We start from the raw sequence: 20,858 nt of genomic DNA, 5'->3' as shown, positions 1-20,858 counted from the left end.
TGCTGGGAACCCTTGACTTGTTAGACCCAAAAGGAAGGGGACACCCTAGGTCTTGCCATTCAGTTCAGAGGAGAAGACTGAGGCCCGGAGCTGGTGACTTGCTCAGAGTCACATAGCCCAGCCTCCTCCCCCTCTCTCTCCCTCCGTTAGAGGGAGCTGCTTGCTTGAATGGGCAGGAGCTGGACACAGGAAGGACCACCCTTTCGTGGTCTTTCCAGGCCCCTGTGTCTGGCAGCTGGGCTGCCGCTGAGCTGGGGTGGGGTGGTCTGCTGAGGAGTGGACAACGCCCAGGGAGGTAGGAGGGGCTGACCCTGGCACTCCCCAGGCCCTGTCCACGGACTCGGTGGAGCGCCTGCCTGTCTACAACAAGTCAGCCTGGCGCCACTACCAGACCATCCAGGAGGCCGGCGACTGGTGTGTGCCCAGCACGGAGCCCAAGAACACGTCCACGTACCGCGTCAGCTAAGGGCCGCCGCGCATCTGCACCTGAGGGGATGGACTGCCGCCTCTGGGTCCCCCCACCGTGGTGCCCCTCACCGTCCTCCTGGGGGAGCAGGGTGTGGGTTCTCCCTGATGACCAGGTTCTGTCTCTATGGAATTCACTGCGGTGATAGGTCTGTGATGGTCCCTAAGTGCCAGTCCGTCTCCATGGAGACCCCTCGGTGGCCTCCCCATCTCTGTGGGCGATGTCTGAGGGTTGGGGATGTCTCCACCCTGATGGGGTGTCCCAGAGACATTTTCCCATGGCAGTCCTCCTCTCTGAGACCAGGGCTGTCACTTTTCTGCCAGGGGTACTGGGTTCCCCTCAGCACTCTCCACAGCACAGGCCTTCCAAGTGGATGTCCCGTTTGCCTTATTCCCCCAGCCCACAAAGGCACCCTGGCCTTGGCCTGTCGAAGTGTTAGGAAGAGGCTGGGTGCCCTCCAGACCTGGGGACTGAATGGGGAAAGGAGTTACACCCGTGAGTAGGGAATGAGGCTGGTCCTGCAGCCTCTGCCTCCACTCGGGGCTTGAAGGTCGGTGGCGGAGGGGGTGGCTCTCACAGGGCCCAACCCTAAAGTGGAGGAACCTTGTTAGATGGAGAGCTTGCCATCCAGCCAAGCTGCTCGAGGCCCTGCAGTGGCCTTGGCAATGTCTGTGCCACCTCCTGAGCCCTCCCAGCATGTCCTCACATGCTCATGCCCACCCACTCCTCCACAAGCCCAGTCCGTCCTGCCTGAGCTCCAGCCCCCAGCCCCCACTGTACCCAGACGTGTGCTCAGGGTGGCTTTCTCCCTAGGACCCTCTGTGTATATAGTTAGTTTTATAACCCTGAATGCCCCCACCCTTACCCTAAGCACACAGGGGTTAAAGCTATGTGTCCCTCCCAGTGGCTGTGGCAGTGACAGTGACACCCACACCCACAGTAAAGAGGAGACTGAATGAGACTGGCCTGGCTGCATCCCTGGGGGAGGGGACCCACACGTGCACGTGTACACATGCGCACTGCAGTGCCCTGTGACCACCACATGACACACTGGGGACATCCGGCCCAGCTCAGGACCGTGAGTAAAACCCTGGGCAAAGCCATCTGTTTAGAACGCCGGATGGCCCAGCACCTGGTGACAGACCTGTTGTCCCACCATACTCAGGGCCCAGCAGAGTCCAGCCAACCCAACAACTGGAGCAGACAGAAATTCTGGTCACTGGCACATCATAAGTATTTATTGAAATAAATTGAGAACTGCCTCCCCTTCACATGCAGGTGGGCACCCACTATAGCTACTGATGGCTTTAAGGATGTGGGTGCCTTCCAACCTCCCATGGCCCTGCCACCAGGCCCAGATGGTGCCAGTGTCCTCATATCTGTTTCCCTCCGAAGCCCCTCTCCCAGCACAGATAGCAGAGGGGGGATAAGGGCTGAGTCCCAGGTACAGGGTGCTGGCCGTAAGCCACAGCCCCTGGGCAGGAATGAGGGAGCCAGCACGCATTGGTGCCATCTGTCGCTCTGGGCAGATGGGAGGAGCTGGAGGGGTTTCCAAGCAGGAGCCCCCTGGCCTCATCGGTAACTCTGACCAGTGTCCTGGAAGCGGGGCTAGCTGCTGACCAGCGCCACACATGAACACTTCCTCCAAGGACATTTCCTAAAAAGGACACATGCTGTCCCCAGGCTGCTGGTAAACTCCACCCCCACCCAGGGAGCTGGCCCCAGCCCTCAGTGTGGCCCAGGGAGGCAGAGCTTGCACCGCCTGCCAGTTCTGAGCCCACTGATTCTGACAATGCCTGGGGCAGATGGGGGTGGGCTGATGAACATTTCCAATCTCGTAGCTGCCAGGGACCCCCAGGTTTTGCCTCTCTGCCTGGCTGGGGTGAGGGCTGACCAGGTCAGCAGCTCCTAGGCCTTGGCTGGGGGAAGTGGTGCCCTCTGTCCCTATCAGTTCCTGTTTGCTCAGCTCCCAGAGAGGGCTTAGGTGCCCTCTGAGGAAGCAGCAGGAAGTGAAGGGAGTCCTGGCTTGGAGAATGGGTCAAAGACCAGGTCTTGACTGGGCCCTGAGAGGCAGACCTGTGTGGATGTCATCTCGCCCCCTGGGACCCACAGGACAGAGGAGGGGAGAGGGAGAAGGGGGTGTTCATCCACCCCTCTTGAGTCCTGGCAAAGACTGCACTCGCCCCAGGCTGCTTTCTCTGCTCTCCTGTTGAGGAGTTTGGCTGGGAGTCTCCCCTGAGTGTGACTGGCTGCAGTGCCCACTGGCCTCTTGGAGCAGGACAGAGCTCTCCCACCACACAGCGCCCTGGGAGAGTGTAGAGGAGCTGCTCCCCACACCTGCCTCTGCTGAAATGCCCAGCCCAGCTCTGAGCCCTGGGGCGTGGCCTCAGGGCCTCTGGCAGGCAAGCAGGCAGGCAGGCCTCCTAGCTCCCCTCCACCCCAGCCCCACGATGGCCTGAGGGCAATGGGACAGCCTGACCCAGGCTCCCAGACTTGCCTCAGCCCTGGCTTCTCTTCCCTCTCCCCTTCATCTGCTCCTCCCCCAGGAACTCTGCGCCAAACAAGTCCTCAAAATAGGATTTATTACTAGGCCCTCTCCCTGGGGTCTCCCTTTCTGGGGGCTCTGGGTCTAGACCAAGTGACAGGGTAAGAGAGGGCATGTCCCCCCTGAGAGCGTGGGACCAGGCTAGCCCAAGTGCAGCACCCAGGTCCAGCCTCCCTGGTGAGGCCTGTGCCCGTGGAGCCAGTGGCTGCCCCTGCTGGGCGCGAGCGCCTGTGCACCCTCCCCTAGCTCTTCTTGGCCTCCTGCTCTCGGCGCCGGAGCTTCTCCCGCTGCCGCGCAGCCTTCTCCTGGGCCTTGCGCTCCTTCTCGGCAGCCGCTGCCATCTCCTTCAACTTGCGCTTCACCAGTGCCCGGTCATGCGAGTTGCTGAGCCCCAGGCTCTGGGGAGGAGTCCGGGGTGAGGGAGAGAGTCCCAGAACCTTCCCCGTCCTGGCCCCCCATGCCCAGGCTCCTTTTGCCCCAGGTGTACTCTGTGGAGCTCTGAATCCTCCCTGGAGTGGAGCCTCCGCCTCCCACACCGTGACCTGCCCATGGATCAGAACCCCCAGAGCAAGAATTTGGAATGAGTGTGGTTGGGAAAGATGAGGGTTGGGGGTATTAGGCGTTTCCTCCTCCTCCCCCACCATTCCTCCACTCAGTATTTCAGCCTTGGCCTGGCCCTGCCCAACCTCCTGAGGCCCAGGGATGGGGAGTCACTTGCCCAAGGTCACACAGTTAGTGCCCAAGGACCCTCCTCACTTCCAGAGACTTCCTGGGGGCTCTTTTCACCATCCTTGCCCCCAAGCAACTCAGCAGAGAGCAGGAGACAGGCCAGGAACCTCCCAGCTTATAGGTCAGAGGCCACCCACCCCCTCCCTACAGTCTCCCCCTGCCCACCATTACCACTAGCCTCTGAGATAGAATCAGACCAAGCTGACCAGGGGGAGATGTGGCTACCCATGATCCCAGGACACTCATATGCATCAAGGGTCATCCTAGAGGGCAAGGTCAGCCTGGAGACCAGGGCTGGAGCTTGAAGGTCACACTGAAGTCATGGACTAGAGTTTCAAGTCAAACTAGGGATTCATGCTACAACTCAAAAGATTAGACCAAGGACCTTGCCTAGAGGTCAGAGGTCAGGGTAGTGGCCACAGATGGAGTGAAAAGGTCAGCCCAGGAGGCTGGGCTGAGGGTCAAAGGTCAGGACGAGGGACTTCCAATCCTTGAAAGTCACCTCAAGTAACTGGGCTGGGTCATGGCCCTTCCGCTCTGACCCACCTTTAGTTTGCTTCCATCCAGCTGCAGCAGCTGCGGCCCGTCTACCTGCCGTGCAGCAAACTCGGCAGCATACTGTTCCAGGTTGAGGCTCTGCAGCCACTGGCCCACCTGCTGGCTGGTCCAATGGTGGACAGCGGGGAGGGGTTCATCCAGGAACTGGGCAGAGACCAAGGAGAGTGAGGGGGAGGCTTGGCCTGTGACCTGAGCACCTTGCAGAGTCAGAGGTCAGGACTCCGTGGGCACCCTGGGCCAGCCTTGCTCACCTCGTCTGAAGACTGAGACAGCGTGTGGTAGGGGTAAGAACATTTGGCCTCCTGCCGGGGCCCACTGGGGATCTTGGGGCTGCTGCTGGGGGGCGTGGAGTCATCACTCAGAGTGGATTCCTAGGCAGAAAAAGGTGCATGCCAGTGAGGAGAGTTCACCCCCAACCCACCATCCCTATCTGGGTGGAGCCGAAGTCCTGGACTAGGCACCAGGAGTTGCTCAGTGCCTCCTGTGCATGAGCCAGGAGCTGGGCCTGCACACAGGACATGATAACTCATGTCAGGCATCAGGACCTGAAGCCTTCGGGAGAGTAGGCAGTCATCTGGAGGACATGGGGCTAGAACCAAGCCAGGTTAGTAGGAATGGAGGCGGTCTCAGGCAAGGTGTCACTTCCTACAGGCAGACCACCAGGATTCCCCCAGGCTGGGTCAGGCGTCTCTGCTATGTGCCTCCCGCCTGGCCTCTAGTACCCCAGCTAGTAAGTGCCTGATTGGAGGTCTTTATCCTCACTGGCCTGTGAGCTCTAGGAGGGCCTGGGTTGTATCTTGTTCATCGTGGTGTCCCAGTGACCAGCATAAGGGAAAGAAGAAAGAGAAGGAGGAAAGAAGGAAGTTCCAGGTCCGAAGGGATTCTTTCTTCCCAGAATTCCCAGCTTCTGATTTTCTCCTCTGCCCAAGCTGCACGTAAGAAACAGAACCGTAGAACAAGTACTGGGCTGGGGGTCGTAGAGCTTGGCATCTATATCTGTGCCAGTCTGGGCAAGCCCCTTCTCTCTGGGCCTTCCTTTGCTCATCTGTACAATGGAGATGAGCAGGCCTTCCCTCCCTACTTCACTGAGCCTTTGTGAGAGTAAAGCAGAAACACGTCTTGGGCTTTGTAAACTGTAGAGGGCACTCTGAACATAAGCAGATGCCCACTCATCATTGCTTCTGTTACTCGGCTCACATCACATAGGTTTGTAAGTTTTCAGACCACTAGGTTGGGGTCCTGTTTGTCTCTATATCCCCCAGGCCTCACCCTACCAAGCAGGTGGCCCAGCTCCTCACACAGGAGTGGGGTTAGAACTTAACCAGGCAGAAGAGTTAGCAGGAATGAAGGAAGTCTCCAGCTGGTTGAACAGTAGGGAATCAGTGTTTAGTGATTTGTTGAATGCATGAAGCAGTGAATGAATCAAGGAATGAACTACTCAGAATATGAAGGAGTGGATGAGTGAACGAATGAATTCAGAGAATGCATGAAGTAACAGATCACTGCATGGCTCCATGGATGGACAAATTGATTCCAGGAATGTCTGAATCCCAGCCTGAGCCAGGGTGAAGTATGCCTTCATGCCACCTGAGACTGGGGGCCAGTCTGGGGACAAGAAAGGCATGGACTTACCTGGGAAGCTGACTTCTTAGGGCTGAAGCCCTCGTGTTTAGGGGAGCAGGCTGGGGAGGTGGTGCTACCAGAGGATGCTGAGCCCTTGCCGCTGTCTGTGAACCAGGAAAAAGGCAGGAACGGGGAGCCCCCTGACCTGCCGGACCCCTCCACTGACTCCCTGCAGAGAGAGTGTCCAGCATGGGTGTGGGTACAGAGGGGAGGACCAGGGCACATGGGGAGCCAGGGGCGGGAGCTGTGGGTGGGCCGCCATGGGCACCTCTCACCTGCTGCCCATGGACAGGCGGTTGCTGCCTTTCTCCTTCCGGCTCTTGCCCGTGGATGCTCGGCGCAGGGTGACCCTGTGGGGAGGCAGCAGGAAGTGGGGCAGGGCTGCCCACTGTGCTACCCCTTACCCCAGCAGCTCCAAGCCCTGCGATCTAGCCCCGCCTCCACTCACCCCAGGTCCAGGAACTTTCGGCGAGTCTTCTTATCCAGGCCGATGGTGGGGCTGGCGGGCTCAGGAGGACTGGCGTCGCGGCTGTCATCTTTCCAGGTAGAGAAGGAAGGAAATTGCCTGTTTGCTGCCCTGCCTGCCTCCTTCAGCTGCCAGTGTGGGGTGGTAGAAATTCTCTTGACTTAGAATCAGGCATCCTGGCTCTGGTGGCCTTCATTAGCTGGGTGTCCTAGGACAAGCCACTCTACCTCTCTGGCCTTCCTCCATTTTAAATATGGGGATAATAACATCTACCTACTTCATGAGACCTAATGGGATGCTTATGACAGCCTTTTACAAACTATAAAACGTTCCAAAAAGATAGGATGCACTACCATTTACTCAATTTTATCCTGGCCAACTTCTTTTTTTTCTTTTTTGAGATGGCGTTTTGCTCTTGTTGCCCAGGCTGGAGTGCAATGGTGTGATCTTGGCTCACTGCAACCTCCGCCTCCCGGGTTCAAGCAATTCTCCTGCCTCAGCCTCCTGAGTAGCTGGGATTACAGGCGCCCGCCACCACGCCCGGCTAATTTTTTGTATTTTTAGTTCAGACAGGGTTTCATCATGTTGTCCAGGCTGGTCTCGAACTCCTGACCTCAGGTGATCCACCCGCCTCGGCCTCCCAAAGTGCTGGGATTACAAGCGTGAGCCACCGCACTCGGCCTATCCTGGCCAACATCTAACCAACCTTCCAATCTTGGCTCAAATGTCATTTCCAGGATGTTCCTAGCCAGGCCAAGCATCCTGGTGTGTGCTCTCCCGCCATGCTGCCGCACACATTTCCCAAATAGCACTTGTTATAGTTTGTAACTAGACGTTTAGTTAAGGGATGATTTGATTGGTTTTGTTTTGTTTTGTTTTTGAGGCAAGGAGTGATCATAGCTCACTGCAGCTCAAAACTCCCGGGTTCAAGCTATCCTCGTGCCTCAGCCTCCCAAGTAGCTGGTTCTACAGGTGCATACCACGCGGGGCTAACTTTTTAATTTTTTCTGGAGACGGTCTCGCTATGTTGCCCAGGCTAGTCTCGAACTCCTGGGCTCAAGCGATCCTCCCATCTCAGCCTCCCAAGGTGTTGGGATTACAGGCGTGAGCCGCCAGCCAGGACTGATTTGATTGTTTCTCCACTAAACTACTATGATGATAAAGACTGCATGTGTTTGCTCACCTGGGTGTCCCAGAGCCCACAGGATATGGCACTTAGTAGGCGCTCGGTAAAGAATGGGTGAGCCGCGGTGTTTACTCTCCACCTCCCCCAGCCACCTCGCCCAGCTGCCCCTTCCGCCGCTGCGGTGCGCGCCGGGACCGAGAGGGCTGCTGCGCCCGGGAGCGACCAGCAGGAGGTGCGGCGCTGGCCGCCTCTCACCTTCGCTGTGCGGCTCTGCGCGCGGGTGGCGGCGCACGAAGCTGGGGGAGCTGTCGGAGGAGGGCGCGGAGCGCGGCGGAGAGGAGGAGGCGGCGGCCAGGCCCTCGTGCGACGCAGCGTTGTGCAGGGGCCGGTAGCGTATGAGCGGCGAGGGCGGCGGTTCGTCCTCGTCCAGGCTGCGCCGCAACACCGGCGGATCCAGGCAGAAAGAGCCCCCGGCCGGGGACCCCGGGCCTGAGTGCAAAGGCGAGCGTAGCCGGTGCAGGGGGCTCCCGCAGCCGTCGGTCACCTGGATGAGGGGGCAGTCGCTCACCGAGAACCCTCCTCCTCCCTTCCCGGAGGAGCTGGGAGACTTTCACCCTGTAAACTGCGGGCCCTGAGGGTCCTTCCGGGGCCTAGAGGGAGGGTTTCCTCATGCCTTGGGCAGCGGGGTGGCTGCAGAGTGAGAGGTGGGAAACAGGAGCTTTGAGTCACACAGGCTGGGGCTGAATTCCCCCTCCTTCACTTACTGTGACTTTGCTACTGGACCGCTCAGGGCCTCAGTTTCCTCAGCTGTAAGATGGGGCTAATAATATCTTCTTTACACAGGATTAAATGAGCCAGAAGTGAACTGCAGCTAACACTTGGTAGCATTACTAGGTCAGAAGTCTGGGGATGTGGTTTCCCTGGAAGAGCACTTTGGAGAGATTATCCAGGGGTGGGAGGAGAGGGAGGGGTGGGAGGGTGTATTTGTGTTTTCCTAACTTGCCCCAACCTTGCCTCCGGGCCCATCGGAGCCTTCACCATCCTCCGCGGAGCTGGCACTGTCCCGAAGCCTGGAGCGGGACGGCCGGTGCCTCCTGCCCTTGGCCAACAGTTGGGCCCGGGCCTTGTGTAAACTGCTGTCCAGTCTGGCCGTCTCTGGCACAGCCAAGTCCAGGTCTGCGAACCGGGGGAAGGGAGCAGAGACCAGACACATGAGAGGTGACGGCAAACCCAGAGGCCCACCTCAGGGGCCACCTGCACCCACAGCCCAGGCATTCAACCCGTGTTCTTGAGTGCTGGGAGTACAGACAGATGAAAAACAGGGTGTCTCCCCGTCTCAGGTGGGAGTGGGCGGGTGTGCTGGGGAAGCAGAAATGCCAGCACTAAAATACAGCACCGTGTGATGAACCCTCATGTAGACACGGAGGAAGGGCAGCCCTGTTTGGATGCATCAGAGGAGGAAACACCAAAGCTGGGTTTTAAGGTCTGGGTAGGAGTTTGTAAGAGATGAGGTGGGCAAAACAGGTATATGCAATGCTAGGAAGTAGGGAAACAAGGGTGGTACCTCCAGGGACAGTTGGAGGGTAGCTTTGTGGAGAGAAGGGTTGAGGGATGAGGCTGGAGAGATGATGGCAATAATGGCCACCATTTAAGAAACACTTACTACACACCAGACAATGTACACACATCATCTCTCACTCAAAACAAGCCGGTGGGGTTAGGACAGTTACTATGCATACTTTACAGCTGAGCAAACTGAAACTCAGAGAGGTTAAGTCACTTGACCAAAGCCACCGGCTAGCAATGGTACAGGATTTGAGCCTGGCTAGTCTGGCTCTAGAGACTGGCCCTACTGGGGACACTGGCTTGCTGTGCCACGCACAGGGTCTCACTAAGAGATAACACTGCTGAGCATCTAGAGGGCTTGCAGTTGGAGTGAAGCAAAGGGACACCCCCAGAATCCACTGGCAGTGGCAGGAAGGAAAGCCCCATAGTCCCCGAAACCTCTTCTGTCCTGGGTCTGTGGCCCAGTGCTAGGTCTTGCACGAGGACATGGAGGAAGAGTGGGCAGACCCAATGGGTCCAGCATTAAAGTCCTTATTGCTCATAGCTCCACTTGTCATGTGCTGCACCTCGGAATGAAGCCCTCATGCTGTACCAGTCCTGAGATTGGCACTGGGGTCTCCTAACAGAAAGAGTCTTCCCAGGCTTCAAGATGGGTCAAGACTTCCTCCCCACTCCACCTAGCATGATCTCAGGGGCCCTATTCTGTCACTCATGCCCACCCTGCCTTGTCTGCTCCTGTTTCCTTCTGTAGACAACCCCTAAGCCACCCCAGTTGCTCTCCTGGCTTAACTACCACCTATTTCTATTTCTAGCCTTGACCCCCTCCCCTGAATTCTGAGTGTGGGCACTCAGGCACCTGCCAAGGAAGTTACCACGTCAAAGACCCCAAGGTGTCTCAAGCTCAACTCATCAAAATGAACCGATCATGTAACCTCAAACCAGCTTCTACTCTCTTCCTTGACTCAGTGAAAAGCCCCCTTGTCCACCCAAGTCGCCCAAGTCAGACAGCCCTAAGCTACCCTTCTCTCTCAGCCCCAGACCCAGTTGGTAATTCATATGTCCAACTGTCTAGTTGACACCTCCACTTTGATGTCCACCAGGGGTCTTCAGCCTACATGTGCTGCAATCTCCTGATCTCTCCCACGCCAGAGCTGCTCCTCCCAGTCTTGGTGAACCGTAGCTCCATCCTTCTAGTTGCTCAGCTGAACCCCTTCACTGCTTTCCCTACCATCCTACAAACTGATTCATCCACAATTCCTGTTAGCTCTACTTTCAAAAAATAGCTAGACATACTGAAATATTTATGGTGAAGGGGTATGATGTTTTGGACTAGGTTCCACATAATCCAGGGCAATAGGGGGAGGACGTGGATGGGATAGATATGAAACTAGACTGGCTATGACTAGGTCATTGTTGAGGCTGGGTAATGAGTTCTTGAGTGCATGATAGAGTGCACTTTGCTGTAATCTCTAATTTTGAATCTGAGATTTTCCTTAATAAATTATTGTTTGTGTATGCAAATGTATACACATACTCCTACACATGCGTACATATGGAGAGAAAGGGAGGAAAGCAGAGGAAGGGAGAGGAGAGGAGAGGAAAGAAAAAGAGGGGAGAGGATGGGAGGAAAGGGAGGGAAGTGAGAGGGAGAACTCACAGTCTCTTAGACCAGAGGGTCTAAACTGCCATCATCTTTTAGCCTGGATTATTACAAACAGGCTCCTAGCTGGTCTTCCTTCTGCCTCCCTTTCCCATCTACAGTCTATTTTCAACACAGCAGCCAGAGTGATCCCGATCAAACATGTCAGTTTATATCACTCCCCTGCTCAGAACCCTCCAGTGACTTCCGTCTCATGCAGATTAAGAGCCAAAGTTCTCCCAGTGGCCTTCCAGAGTCAGCCTATGCTCCCTTGCCTCTCTGAGCACTACTCCTGTCCCTCCACTCCAGCCATCCTGGCCGCCTGGCTCATCCTCACACAAGCCAGCCTGCATTGCAGGGCCTTTGCACCTCCACTGCCCTTTTTCTGCAAGGCTCTTTCCACAGATTTCTGCATGGTTCTCTCCCTCACTTCCTTCAAGTCTTTGCTTAAATGCTTTCTCTCACTGAGGCCTTCCCTGACCACCCAATTTATAATAGCCCCCCTACTCCAAAACTCCACACCTGTTTTTTTCCTATATCATTTTTCATTCTCTGGCATGCTATATATTTTGCTTATATCATTTATTGTCTCTCTCCACCCATTAGAATGTCAGCTCCATGAGGACAGCTTTCTGCTTTGTTCACTGCTCTACCACAGGTAGAGAACAGTGCCTGGCACACAGTAGGTGCTTAGCACACCCTTTTAATGAAAGAAAAATGTTCTGTTGATTGGCCTCCTCACACCCACGGAACCTGGGCTCTCCTCTCCCTCTGGACCGAACTGCCTTAGCTCAGGCCTTCACCTGAGTGGAGAGGAGCTTCCCCCGCCTCCCACCCCCTGCCACCCCAAAACATGCAACTATCCCTCCTTGGCTCCCTGCCTCCGGTCTGGCTCCTCCTCGTACCTTCCATGTGACTAGAAGAAACTTTCTGAAGCACCCTTCTTTTTTTTTTTTTTTTTTCTTGTGGAGACAGAATCTCTCTCTGCCACCCAGGCTAGAGTGCAGTGGCAAGATCTTAGCCCACTGCAACCTCCACCTCCCAGGCTCAAGCGAGTCTCCTGGCTCAGCCTCCCAAGTAGCTGGGACTACAGGTATGTGCCACCACCCCTGGCTAACTTTTGTATTTTTAGTAGAGATGGGGTTTCGCCACGTTGGCCAGGCTGGTCTTGAACTCCTGGCCTCAAGTGATCTGCCTGCTTTGGCCTCCCAAAGTGCTGGGATTACTGGTGTGGGCCACTGCGCCCAGCCTGAAGCACATTTCTGACCATGTCCCATACTCTCCTGCTTTTGAAACTCTCGCAGAAGGGGTCCCAAAGCTAACAATATAAAGTCCATGCTATTCAGCTCTCCTCTATTCAAGGCCTGAGGGGCCCAGCCCACCCTTTCTGTGTTCCCCACAGATTCCTCCTCTTACATGACTGTGGCTAAGAGCACTGGCCCTAGAGCCAGATGGCCAGGCTGAAACCAGTTCTATCATTTGCTGGCTGGGTGACTCTGGGCAAGTTACTTCCTTTCAGGTGTCAGCTTTCTCATGTGTAAAATGGGATTATACTAGCACTATCTTCCTTATAGGGTGGTTGTAAGCATCAAATAAAATAATCCATATACAGTATTTCACCATAATGCCGTGACTTAGTACGAGCTCAACAGACGCTCGCTGGTGATGGCGTCTGTGGGATCAACTGAATTGCTTACACTGATAGCTATATGTGTACCTGCCTCTACCTTGCTTCCCACCTCCATCCCTGTGCTCCATCTCTCTCCAGCCTTTCTTTGTCTGGCTAATCAACTCTGACACAGCACCGTCTGACAGCCGCACCACACTACCATATGGTCACGATACGGTCGGGATATGGTCGCCAATGACTGTCTCCTCATGCTGGCCTGCAACCTGCAGAGGGTGAAACCCTTCCCTGTCCACTGTGTATCGTGAGAGCCTGGTGTGGCACCTGACAAAGAGCAGGTGCTCAGGAAGTGTTGAAGCAAAGTCACACTTCCATGGACTAGTGCATGCTTTGGCAGAGATGGCCTCCAGACACACACAGGTGCTGATGAAGGTCACCTCCACGCCCATGCCCACATCCCATCACGCCCACATTTCAATCCTCTGCCCAGCACTCCCCACCATCTAGTATGTTCCTTGTTTATTTATGTGTGCTTTGATCATCTGTCCCCCTGCTTGCCCCTGCACGAAAATTTGAGCTCCATGAGGACAGTGATTTTGTCTGGCTTGTTCGTTGCTGTCTCCCCAGAGCCAAGGACAGAGCCTGATGCATATTAGGAGCTCTATAAATATTTGTCGAATGGATGAAAAGACAGGGGGAGACTGGGAGGCTACTACTTTAAGTATGGCAGCCAGGCTAAGGTCTGGTTAACCATAAAGAGCCGAGGTTGCAGAAGGAACAAAAAGAGCTTTCTAAGGAGAGAGAATGGTGCAGTCTTGGGCTTGGAGCATCTGCGGAGCAGCGAGGGGGCCAGCACAGCCTGCGAGGGGAAGGAAGGGTCTGGTTGAAAAGGGAAGGCGGACACCGAGAGGAGATTGCAGTTGTCCAGGGGGCAACCTGCTGGTGTTTCCAGCCCCTGGGGCTGAGCTGGGGGAGGGAGCCCTCTGTTCCCAGCCCCCTGACACAGAATCTCCAGGCACTGCCTGGAAGCAGCAGCAAGGATTGAAGGCTGAACCACAGAAAAATACGAGCTAATCCTTATTGAGCTCTTACTGTGCTAGGCACTGTTCTAAGTGCTTTACAATTACTAGCTCATTTGAGCCTCCCCACAGCCCTATAAGGAAGGGACTCCAGGAATTCCCAGGGCAGCCTTAATTTGCCCGAGGGCGTAAAGCTGGTGAGGAGCCGGCCAGGGTTACAGATAGACGATCTAGCTCTGTTGGTATGCATTAAGCATGCTACACCCTCTCTGAAGCAGAGATGGGAAGGAATTTTGAGTCCAACCTCTCATTGTATGGATGGGAAAACTGAGGCTCATGGAGGACAGGAGGACACCTTTGGCCAAGGGGACAGAGGGAGTTAAGGAGAGTGGCCCCCAGGCCAGGGTTCTGGCATCCTCTACCCTTCTGGCACCTAGCTGGTGCCCAGCCAACTCAAAAGAGGGAGAGGGGTCCCTTGCTCCTGACTCTGGGCCATATCAGCACCATGGCCATCTTACCTTGGAGGGGCTGGGGAGCAAGGGGACTCCTAAGGGGCTTGGTGGTTTTGAGGCAAGGTGGGCCAGCCTGTCCTGGGTCCTCTGCTCTATGAGCCTCTCCCTTCAGCTTCTATCTCTTCCCTCTTCTCTGCTCCTGCCCTCCTTCCCTATCCTCCTCCCCCATCTCTCTCCCTCTTCCTCCTCCTCCCAGCCCTGGGCAGTGGGAATTCATAAATATTTAATGGCCTTTCACATCAGGAAGCGGTGAGGACCCAGCTACCCCAGCAGTGAGGAAAGCAGGCAGGGGTTGTGTGGGGAGTAGAGGGTAGGGAGGTGGGGGAGTAGAGGGTAGGGAGGTGGGGAGTAGAGGGTAGGGAGGTGGGGAGTAGAGGGTAGGGAGGAGGGGAGTAGAGGGTAGGGAGGTGGGGAGTAGAGGGTAGGGAGGTGGGGAGTAGAGGGTAGGGAGGTGGGGAGTAGAGGGTAGGGAGGTGGGGAGTAGAGGGTAGGGAGGTGGGGAGTAGAGGGTAGGGAGGTGGGGAGTAGAGGGTAGGGAGGTGGGGAGTAGAGGGTAGGGAGGTGGGGGAGTAGGGGCAGAAAAGCCCAGGGGAGGGAGAGCTCATTTCTGTCAGGCCTGAGGCAGTTCAAGGCTAGGGGATCTGGAGGAGACTGGGATGGGAAGCAGCAGTTCCTGGCATGGCCAGGGCAGACAGGGAAGAAGGGAGAGATGAGGAGAAGCTGGGGACCCTCTGGCATAGGAGCCCCTCGAGGAGCAGGCCTCTCTCCCCCTCTCCTTCATTCCTCCACGTTCCTTTGCTCAGGACTCCTCCTGACTCCTCCACCAGAATCCCGCTGGGAAACCCGCTTTCCACCCCAGTGCATGCTGGGAACTCTGCCTAGCTGGGGTGGTCTCTTTCTCCAGTCCACACAAGAGAAGATTGCAGGGGGTAAATGATGGTACCGTGGTGTGTGCATGCACCCCAGTGTGTACTGAGGACATGGGCGTGCAGGCCAGCATGAGGGGGCCAGCCTGGGGGTATTGAGGCTGTGTGTGTTATGCATTTGATTTCAGCACACATCCAAGCAGGGTGAGGTCCCTCGCACTTGTTTATGTGACTTGGAGGTAACGTTTGTCATCTGGGCTGGAGTTTACAGGTGTATAGGATAGTCACTAAGAGCAGGAATGCTGGCAGTTTGGGGTTCTGGTCCCAGCCCTGCCACTAACTTACAATGTGATCTTGAAAGCAAGTCACTTCAGCCCTCTGTACCCTACACTCCTGATCTGTAAACTGGGCTTACTTCTAAGCATTATCGTAAGGGTTAACTAAAACAGTGCATGTGAGATGGGGGTACTTAACCTAGTATCTGGCATAAGATAAGCACTTAATAAATGGGGACCCTTATTGTTATAACTGGTGTGTCCACTAAGATAGTGGTGACAAAGGGTCAGGCCACAATACACACACACACACACACACACACACACACAGACACACACACACACTCTGAAGCCATCAGGAAGCACCCTATCCCCTTCAATGCCTGGTGGCCCAGGAAGGAAGTACTCTATGGCTGTGTCTATTGACTAGAGATAGAGCCACACAGAACTTACCAAAAACCTCATCCACGGGTTCTTGGAGCTTTGAAGAAGCCATGACTTAAGAGAGCTGGGGAGGACAAGAGGGGAGAGAAAGAAAAAGAGAGCCTGGGTAAGAGATTCAGGCTGACCGAGGCAGGAGAGATGTGGAAGGCTACCTGCTCCAGGCCTGTTGGCCCCTCCCCTTACCTTAGAACCCTTCTTCTGGCCCCTGGAAGAGAAGCCATTGGAATCATAACCCAGATCGTGGGCGCCAGGGCAGGAGGTATAGTAGGAGGGTGGGGGCAGATGCAAATCCAAGGCACAGACACAGGCTGGGCCCTGTGGTCCTGGTATCCTGGTCCACTGATTTGCTGTGTGCTTTCACGTGGGTCACTGAACTTCTCCCCTTCACTGTCTTGGACCTTCACATCATTAGCATCCCCTAAAAGCTTTCAATCATCAACTGTCCAATCAAATCTGGGAGAAGTTATGGAGATTATTAAATCCAATCCTCTTATGTTACAAATGAAGAAACACAAGGGGGAGTCACTGGCCCAAGATCACATAGCAAGTTAATGGCAAAATCAGGACCAGGACCCAGGTTCTCCCATCCATCTACCCACCTATGCACTCATCCACCTATCTACTTACCTACTCATCATCCATTCACTCACCCATCTATCTACCCATCCATCCATCCAACATCTGCTCCCATGCACCCAACATCTGCTGCCATCTGTCCATCCACCTATCTTTGCATCCATCAATTCTCCATCTCTTTTCCAGTCCTGCCTCCCCCTTCCCTACACCCCCATCACTGGTGCCCTCACCACCTGCCTTTCTGAACAAGAGCTGTTCAGGAAGCTGGCACCATTAGCAGGGCCACTGTTCCAGACACAGTTCTCACAGTTCTTGACAGACTCATAGATGTAGGAGGGTATGAGGAGTACACACAGCACACAATGGACAGCCAACCTCTATGATGCAACTATGTTCTGGGAAGAAGTGTGAATGGGTAGGGTTTTTTTTGTTTTGGTTCAAGGTTTTTTGGTGGGAAGCAAGAAGGAAGGGCAGATAGGGAAGGATATATGTAGCTGAAACCATTTGAATAGGCTTTCAAGCAGACGTAGGATTCCAGTAGCCCTAGAGAGCCCACTGGCCAGGGGATACTGGCTGGGGGGAGAGAGAGGAAGCCCAGGGGCCACTGATGGTTTAAGGCAAGGGGATGCTGCATGGCTGAGACATGACCTCCAATTACTTCTAACACTCAGGTCCCCAGGAGAATGGCAAGGCACTGAGCTAGATCATACATGTGTCAGATGTAGGAAGGCTAGGCCACATGCCTGCTGGGGTCTTTTCCAACTCTTCTCTTCCATTATTACATAGACATCATCTACCTTTACTGTGGCCAGCCTTGGGAATTTTTTTTTTTTTTTTTTTTTTTTTTTGAGACGGAGTCTTGCTGTCGCCCAGGCTGGAGTGCAGTGGCGTGATCTCGGCTCACTGCAAGCTCTGCCTCCCGGGTTCACGCCATTCTCCTGCCTCAGCCTCCCGAGTAGCTGGGACTACAGTCGCCCACCACCACGCCTGGCTAATTTTTTTGTATTTTTAGTAGAGACAGGGTTTCACCGTGTTAGCCAGGATGGTCTCGATCTTCTGACCTCGTGATCCGCCCACCTCGGCCTCCCAAAGTGTTGGGATTACAGGCGTGAGCCACCGTACCTGGCCCGGGAATTTTCATATCCCCACTTTACAGATACATATCCCCACTTTACAGATGTGAAAACTGAGAAACAGGAGATGAGAGGAAGAACTAAAGCCAGGTAAAGTTGGTGCATGCTTATAATCCTAGCTACTCAGGAGGCTGAGGTGGGAGGATCACTTGAGCCCAGGAATTCTAGACCAGCCTGGGCAACACAGTGAGACCCTCATCTCAAAAATAAGTAAGTAGCTAGGCGTGATAGCTCACGCCTGTAATCCCAGCACTTTGGGAGGCTGAGGAGGGCAGATCACCTGAGGTCAGGAGTTTGAGACCAACCTGGCCAACATGGTGAAACCCCGTCTCTACTAAAAACACAAAAATTAGTTGGGTGTGGCGGTGCACACCTGTAATCCCAGCTACTCAGGAGGCTGAGGCAGGAGAATCACTTGAACCTGAGAGGTGGAGGTTGCAGTGAGCCGACATCGTGCCATTGCACTCCAGCCTGGGTGACGAGAGGGAAACTCCATCTCAAAAAAAAAAAAAAAGTAAACAAGTAAATAAATAAAAGCAAAAAAATAATAATAATAAAAGAGGCAGAACTCAGCCTTAAGCCAGGGCTGCTGCCCCTCTGCACTATCCTAGGTGATGATCTTCAGTTTAGGGGTGGAGGAAGAGATAAGCATAGAGGGAGGGAAGCTGCTCCACACTGACTAGGACTGGGAGAAGCATCAAAACCACCTCCAGGCTGGGCTCAGTGCCTCACGCCTGTAATCCCAGCACTTTGGGAGGCTGAGGCGGGCAGATAACCTGAGGTCGGGAGTTTGAGACCAGCCTGACCAACATGGAAAAAACTGTCTCTACTAAAAATACAAAATTAGCCGGGTGCGGTGTCACATTCCTGTAATCCCAGCTACTCGAGAGACTGAGACAGGAGAATCACTTGAAGCTGGGAGGCAGAGGTTGCAGTGAGCCGAGATCGTGCCATTGCACTCCAGCCTGGGCAACAAGAGCAAAACTCCATCTCAAAAACAAAACCCAAAAAAACAAAACCACCTCCAGATTCCATAAATGCCTGGGGCTGAAAGCAGAAAATGAGGTGTGGGAAGGGGTCATCAGGGAAGTAGACCCTCCAAGAACCCTCCCGCCATTCTCGAACTCGGGGGGGCTACTAGCAAAGATCTAGAACATTTCTTCCTGTCCTGACAGGCCAGATGGGAAGGGAGGCTGACCCTAAGAATTAACCACATTTCCTCATTCAACCACAAAGCCTTATCTGGCTAGGACCCAGCTGCCACCTCCTGCAGGAAGCTGTCCTAGGTAGCCCTCCCTCCTCTCATTTGTCTGCGTAATTTCTAAATCCACCCTTCTCCAACTACTGGGAAATGGGGAATTCTCATACTTCACTGATTCCTTAAATAGGTCTCATCTCCCCCCCACCAATCAGATGGGAGCTCAGAGAAGAAAGGGTCCACGTATTCTCCCGTCAGACTAGGGACTCTGAAGACAGGAACTGCCTCTCCCATCAGAATGGAGGCTCTCTGAGGGCAGTGGTGTTGTCTCCTCTCTGCCTCTGAGATTGAAGATCCTGTGTTCTTTATTCAAGAGCCCATTCCAGGGTGGAGATCCTCTGCTGGCTGGAGTCCTCCTCTTCCAGGCACCCTCTGGGCTGGATTGGGGTTTCCTGCTCAAAGCCATTCTCGGTCCATCCTGATTCAGCACAAACTGGTCTCTTTTCTTCCCTTCAACAGCTAACTTTCTGGGGTGTGTATGGGGACCCTGCCTACATTGTCTCCAGGGGGTCACCAGACCCCTCCCACCCAACCCTCTCCTTCCAAAACTGAGCCTAGAAAAATTAGACACCAAACTCCGCCCCCACTCACTCCCACACACACCCTGCACACACACACACACACACACACACACACACACACACACACACACACACGCACATTCAGCCAGGTAACTGCACAAGGGTGGGATTGAACCGGTTCCTCTGGACACCCTCCCCCCCAAGGCTTCCAATCCCGGAGAAGGAGCACCAATGACCTTTGACCCTTCTCTGGGAGAAAGGGAGGCAGGTGAGCTCACAGCCTCTTGGGAGCCAGGGGAAGGAGAAAGAAAGAAAGAAAGGGCGCACAATTCCTGGGGAGGGAGCGGGAGCGGGAGCGGAAGGAAGTGAGGAGTAGGAAGAAGCAGAGACAGACACACAGACTGGCGGAGAGTCCACAGGGCTGCTGAGAAGAAAGAGATCACACCGAGAGTGGGGCCAGGGGAAGCCGCACTGGGGACGAGGGCTTCCGCCGCTCTAAGTGACGCCCGAGGGTGGGAGAGAAGGGAGAAGCCCTTCGGGCAGGCGAGAGGAAAGGGCCCCTGAAAAGGAGAAAGCGACAGAGAGAAGTGCAACTGGGAGAGGCCGGGAAGAGGTGGATGGGAAAGGAGACTAGCGGTCGGGGAGGCAGTTGTGGAGCCAGAGAGGTGGTCCCCCCTTCCCATATCGCCGGCCGTCCACTGGCCCCAGGCTTGGGGTAGTCCTCAGGAGTCGGGCACCCCCTCAAAGCACTGTTGGAGATGGGGTGAGGTTGGGGACAGGGCACCTACTCCACTCTCAGAGCCCTTCTCCCCAGTCAGAGCCCGGTGGCTAGTTTATCTCCAATCCATCAGCACAACTCCCCGCTGGGCAAGAAAGAGTTAAATCCTCTCCCCTTCCCCCCACACCAGCTTTTTATTAATTTCTCCGGGCGTCGGGCGGGAGGGAGGGGATTAGGACCATAAATCCTATCTCCGCCCCCTCCCCTGACAGCCCGGCACCCCAGCCCCGTGCGGTCCCCCTAGGGATAGGTAGGGGAAGAAAGGCCCTTGTCGCTTGGCCCTGCCCAACCCTACTCAGGGTCCCACCGCGGGCCCGAGTGGCCCCAGCCCCGGTTCCCGGTCCACCCCAGGGCGCCCGGCCCCTCACCTCCGGCATCGGTCATCTTCAGCGTCTGGCGCCCCGGGAACCCCTCGGGCCCATGGTGCTTGAGGCGGGGGCCGGGCAGGAGACGGTTGGGGGGACCGTTACCCCGGCCGCGGGGGGCTCCGGGCGGGCTCGAGCCGCTCCATCCCAGGGGTGGGGGTGAGGTCGGCGGGAAGGGTCCCGGAGCCGGGGGAGATGGAGGGCGGGGGATGTGGGGAGAGGGAGCAGGTTCGCTGGAAGCAGGAGGCGCGGGCGGGGCTGGACCAGGAGACCTGACGGGAGGATGCTCCGTGTGTGTGTGCGTGTGCGTGCGTGTGTGTGTGTGTGTGTGACAGAGAGAGAGAGAGAAGAGCGAAGAGCGAGCGCCACCTCCCTCCCCGCCCCCGCCGCCCGCCAGGCCTGGCCGGACGCGGGGCCCCCGCCTGGCAGGGCCGATTCGCGCCGCGTCGCGTCGGCAGGGGTCCGCAGGGGTCCCCGGGGAAGGGGCGTCGTGGGGGGCGCGTGGCGGGGAAGCCGGGCGCCCAGGAGACAAAGAGCGGGAGGGAGCGAGGGGGCGGGGGCGGGGGAGGGCGGCGGGGAGGAGGCGGCCGGGCCCGGGGAGCGGAGTTGCAGCTACTTCTCTGCCCGCGGGAGACGCGGCGCACCGGAGTCTGCGCGGGTGGGAGAGGCTCCGGGGCGGCCCCGCCACGGGACCCACGGGGCTTCCGCCTCCTCTGCCGGGTCTGTCAGGGCTCCCGATTCGTTCATTCATTCAACAAACGTCTGC

At 55.9% G+C, this 20,858-nt stretch overlaps 2 protein-coding genes across 9 annotated transcripts in view; one reads left to right on the top strand and one right to left on the bottom strand.

Moving 5' to 3' along the window:
• Positions 1–1,737, top strand: part of PDK2 (pyruvate dehydrogenase kinase 2) — a 16,214-nt gene extending 14,477 nt beyond the window's left edge. Inside the window, exon 11 of one of the 2 annotated variants that reach the window (XM_055256079.2) lies at positions 326–1,737. In XM_055256079.2, the coding sequence (XP_055112054.1) occupies positions 326–466 (141 nt within the window). In that variant the 3' untranslated portion in view covers positions 467–1,737. The remainder of the gene's footprint in view (positions 1–325) is intronic. The other variant, XM_055256078.2, reaches the window with a different exon arrangement.
• On the bottom strand, positions 1,677–20,858 carry SAMD14 (sterile alpha motif domain containing 14). 7 transcript variants are annotated; one of them, XM_055256070.2, is made up of 12 exons: positions 20,096–20,241; positions 15,645–15,914; positions 15,471–15,525; positions 8,523–8,689; positions 7,769–8,057; positions 6,370–6,457; positions 6,197–6,271; positions 5,931–6,090; positions 4,720–4,803; positions 4,550–4,669; positions 4,287–4,442; positions 1,677–3,409 (listed from the first exon to the last, which is right to left on the bottom strand). In XM_055256070.2, the coding sequence occupies exons 3-12, from the start codon at positions 15,511–15,513 to the stop codon at positions 3,254–3,256; spliced, it is 1,338 nt and encodes a 445-aa protein (XP_055112045.2). In that variant the 5' UTR covers positions 15,514–15,525; positions 15,645–15,914; positions 20,096–20,241; the 3' UTR covers positions 1,677–3,253. The 7 variants fall into 7 exon arrangements, 6 of the variants coding, with proteins under 6 accessions (XP_055112045.2, XP_055112046.2, XP_055112048.2 ...); XM_055256071.2 differs by lacking the exons at positions 4,720–4,803; positions 15,645–15,914 and having other exon boundaries at positions 20,096–20,227; XM_055256073.2 differs by lacking the exons at positions 4,720–4,803; positions 15,645–15,914 and having other exon boundaries at positions 8,528–8,689; positions 20,096–20,227.

This window comes from Symphalangus syndactylus, chromosome 20 (genome assembly GCF_028878055.3).
Source record: "Symphalangus syndactylus isolate Jambi chromosome 20, NHGRI_mSymSyn1-v2.1_pri, whole genome shotgun sequence".
NCBI classification, from domain to species: domain Eukaryota; kingdom Metazoa; phylum Chordata; class Mammalia; order Primates; family Hylobatidae; genus Symphalangus; species Symphalangus syndactylus.
This window is presented reverse-complemented; position numbering and strand designations above follow the sequence as displayed.

Coding starts and splice junctions, on each gene's coding strand:
- SAMD14 (XM_055256072.2), bottom strand. CDS start 20,843: ATGAATGAACGAATCGGGAGCCCTGACAGACCCGGCAGAGGAGGCGGA. Junction 6,458..7,768: donor CGCAGAGCCGCACAGCGAAG/GTGAGAGGCGGC, acceptor CTACCTGGAAAG/ATGACAGCCGCGACGCCAGT. Junction 3,410..4,286: donor TGGATGGAAGCAAACTAAAG/GTGGGTCAGAGC, acceptor ACTCCTCCCCAG/AGCCTGGGGCTCAGCAACTC.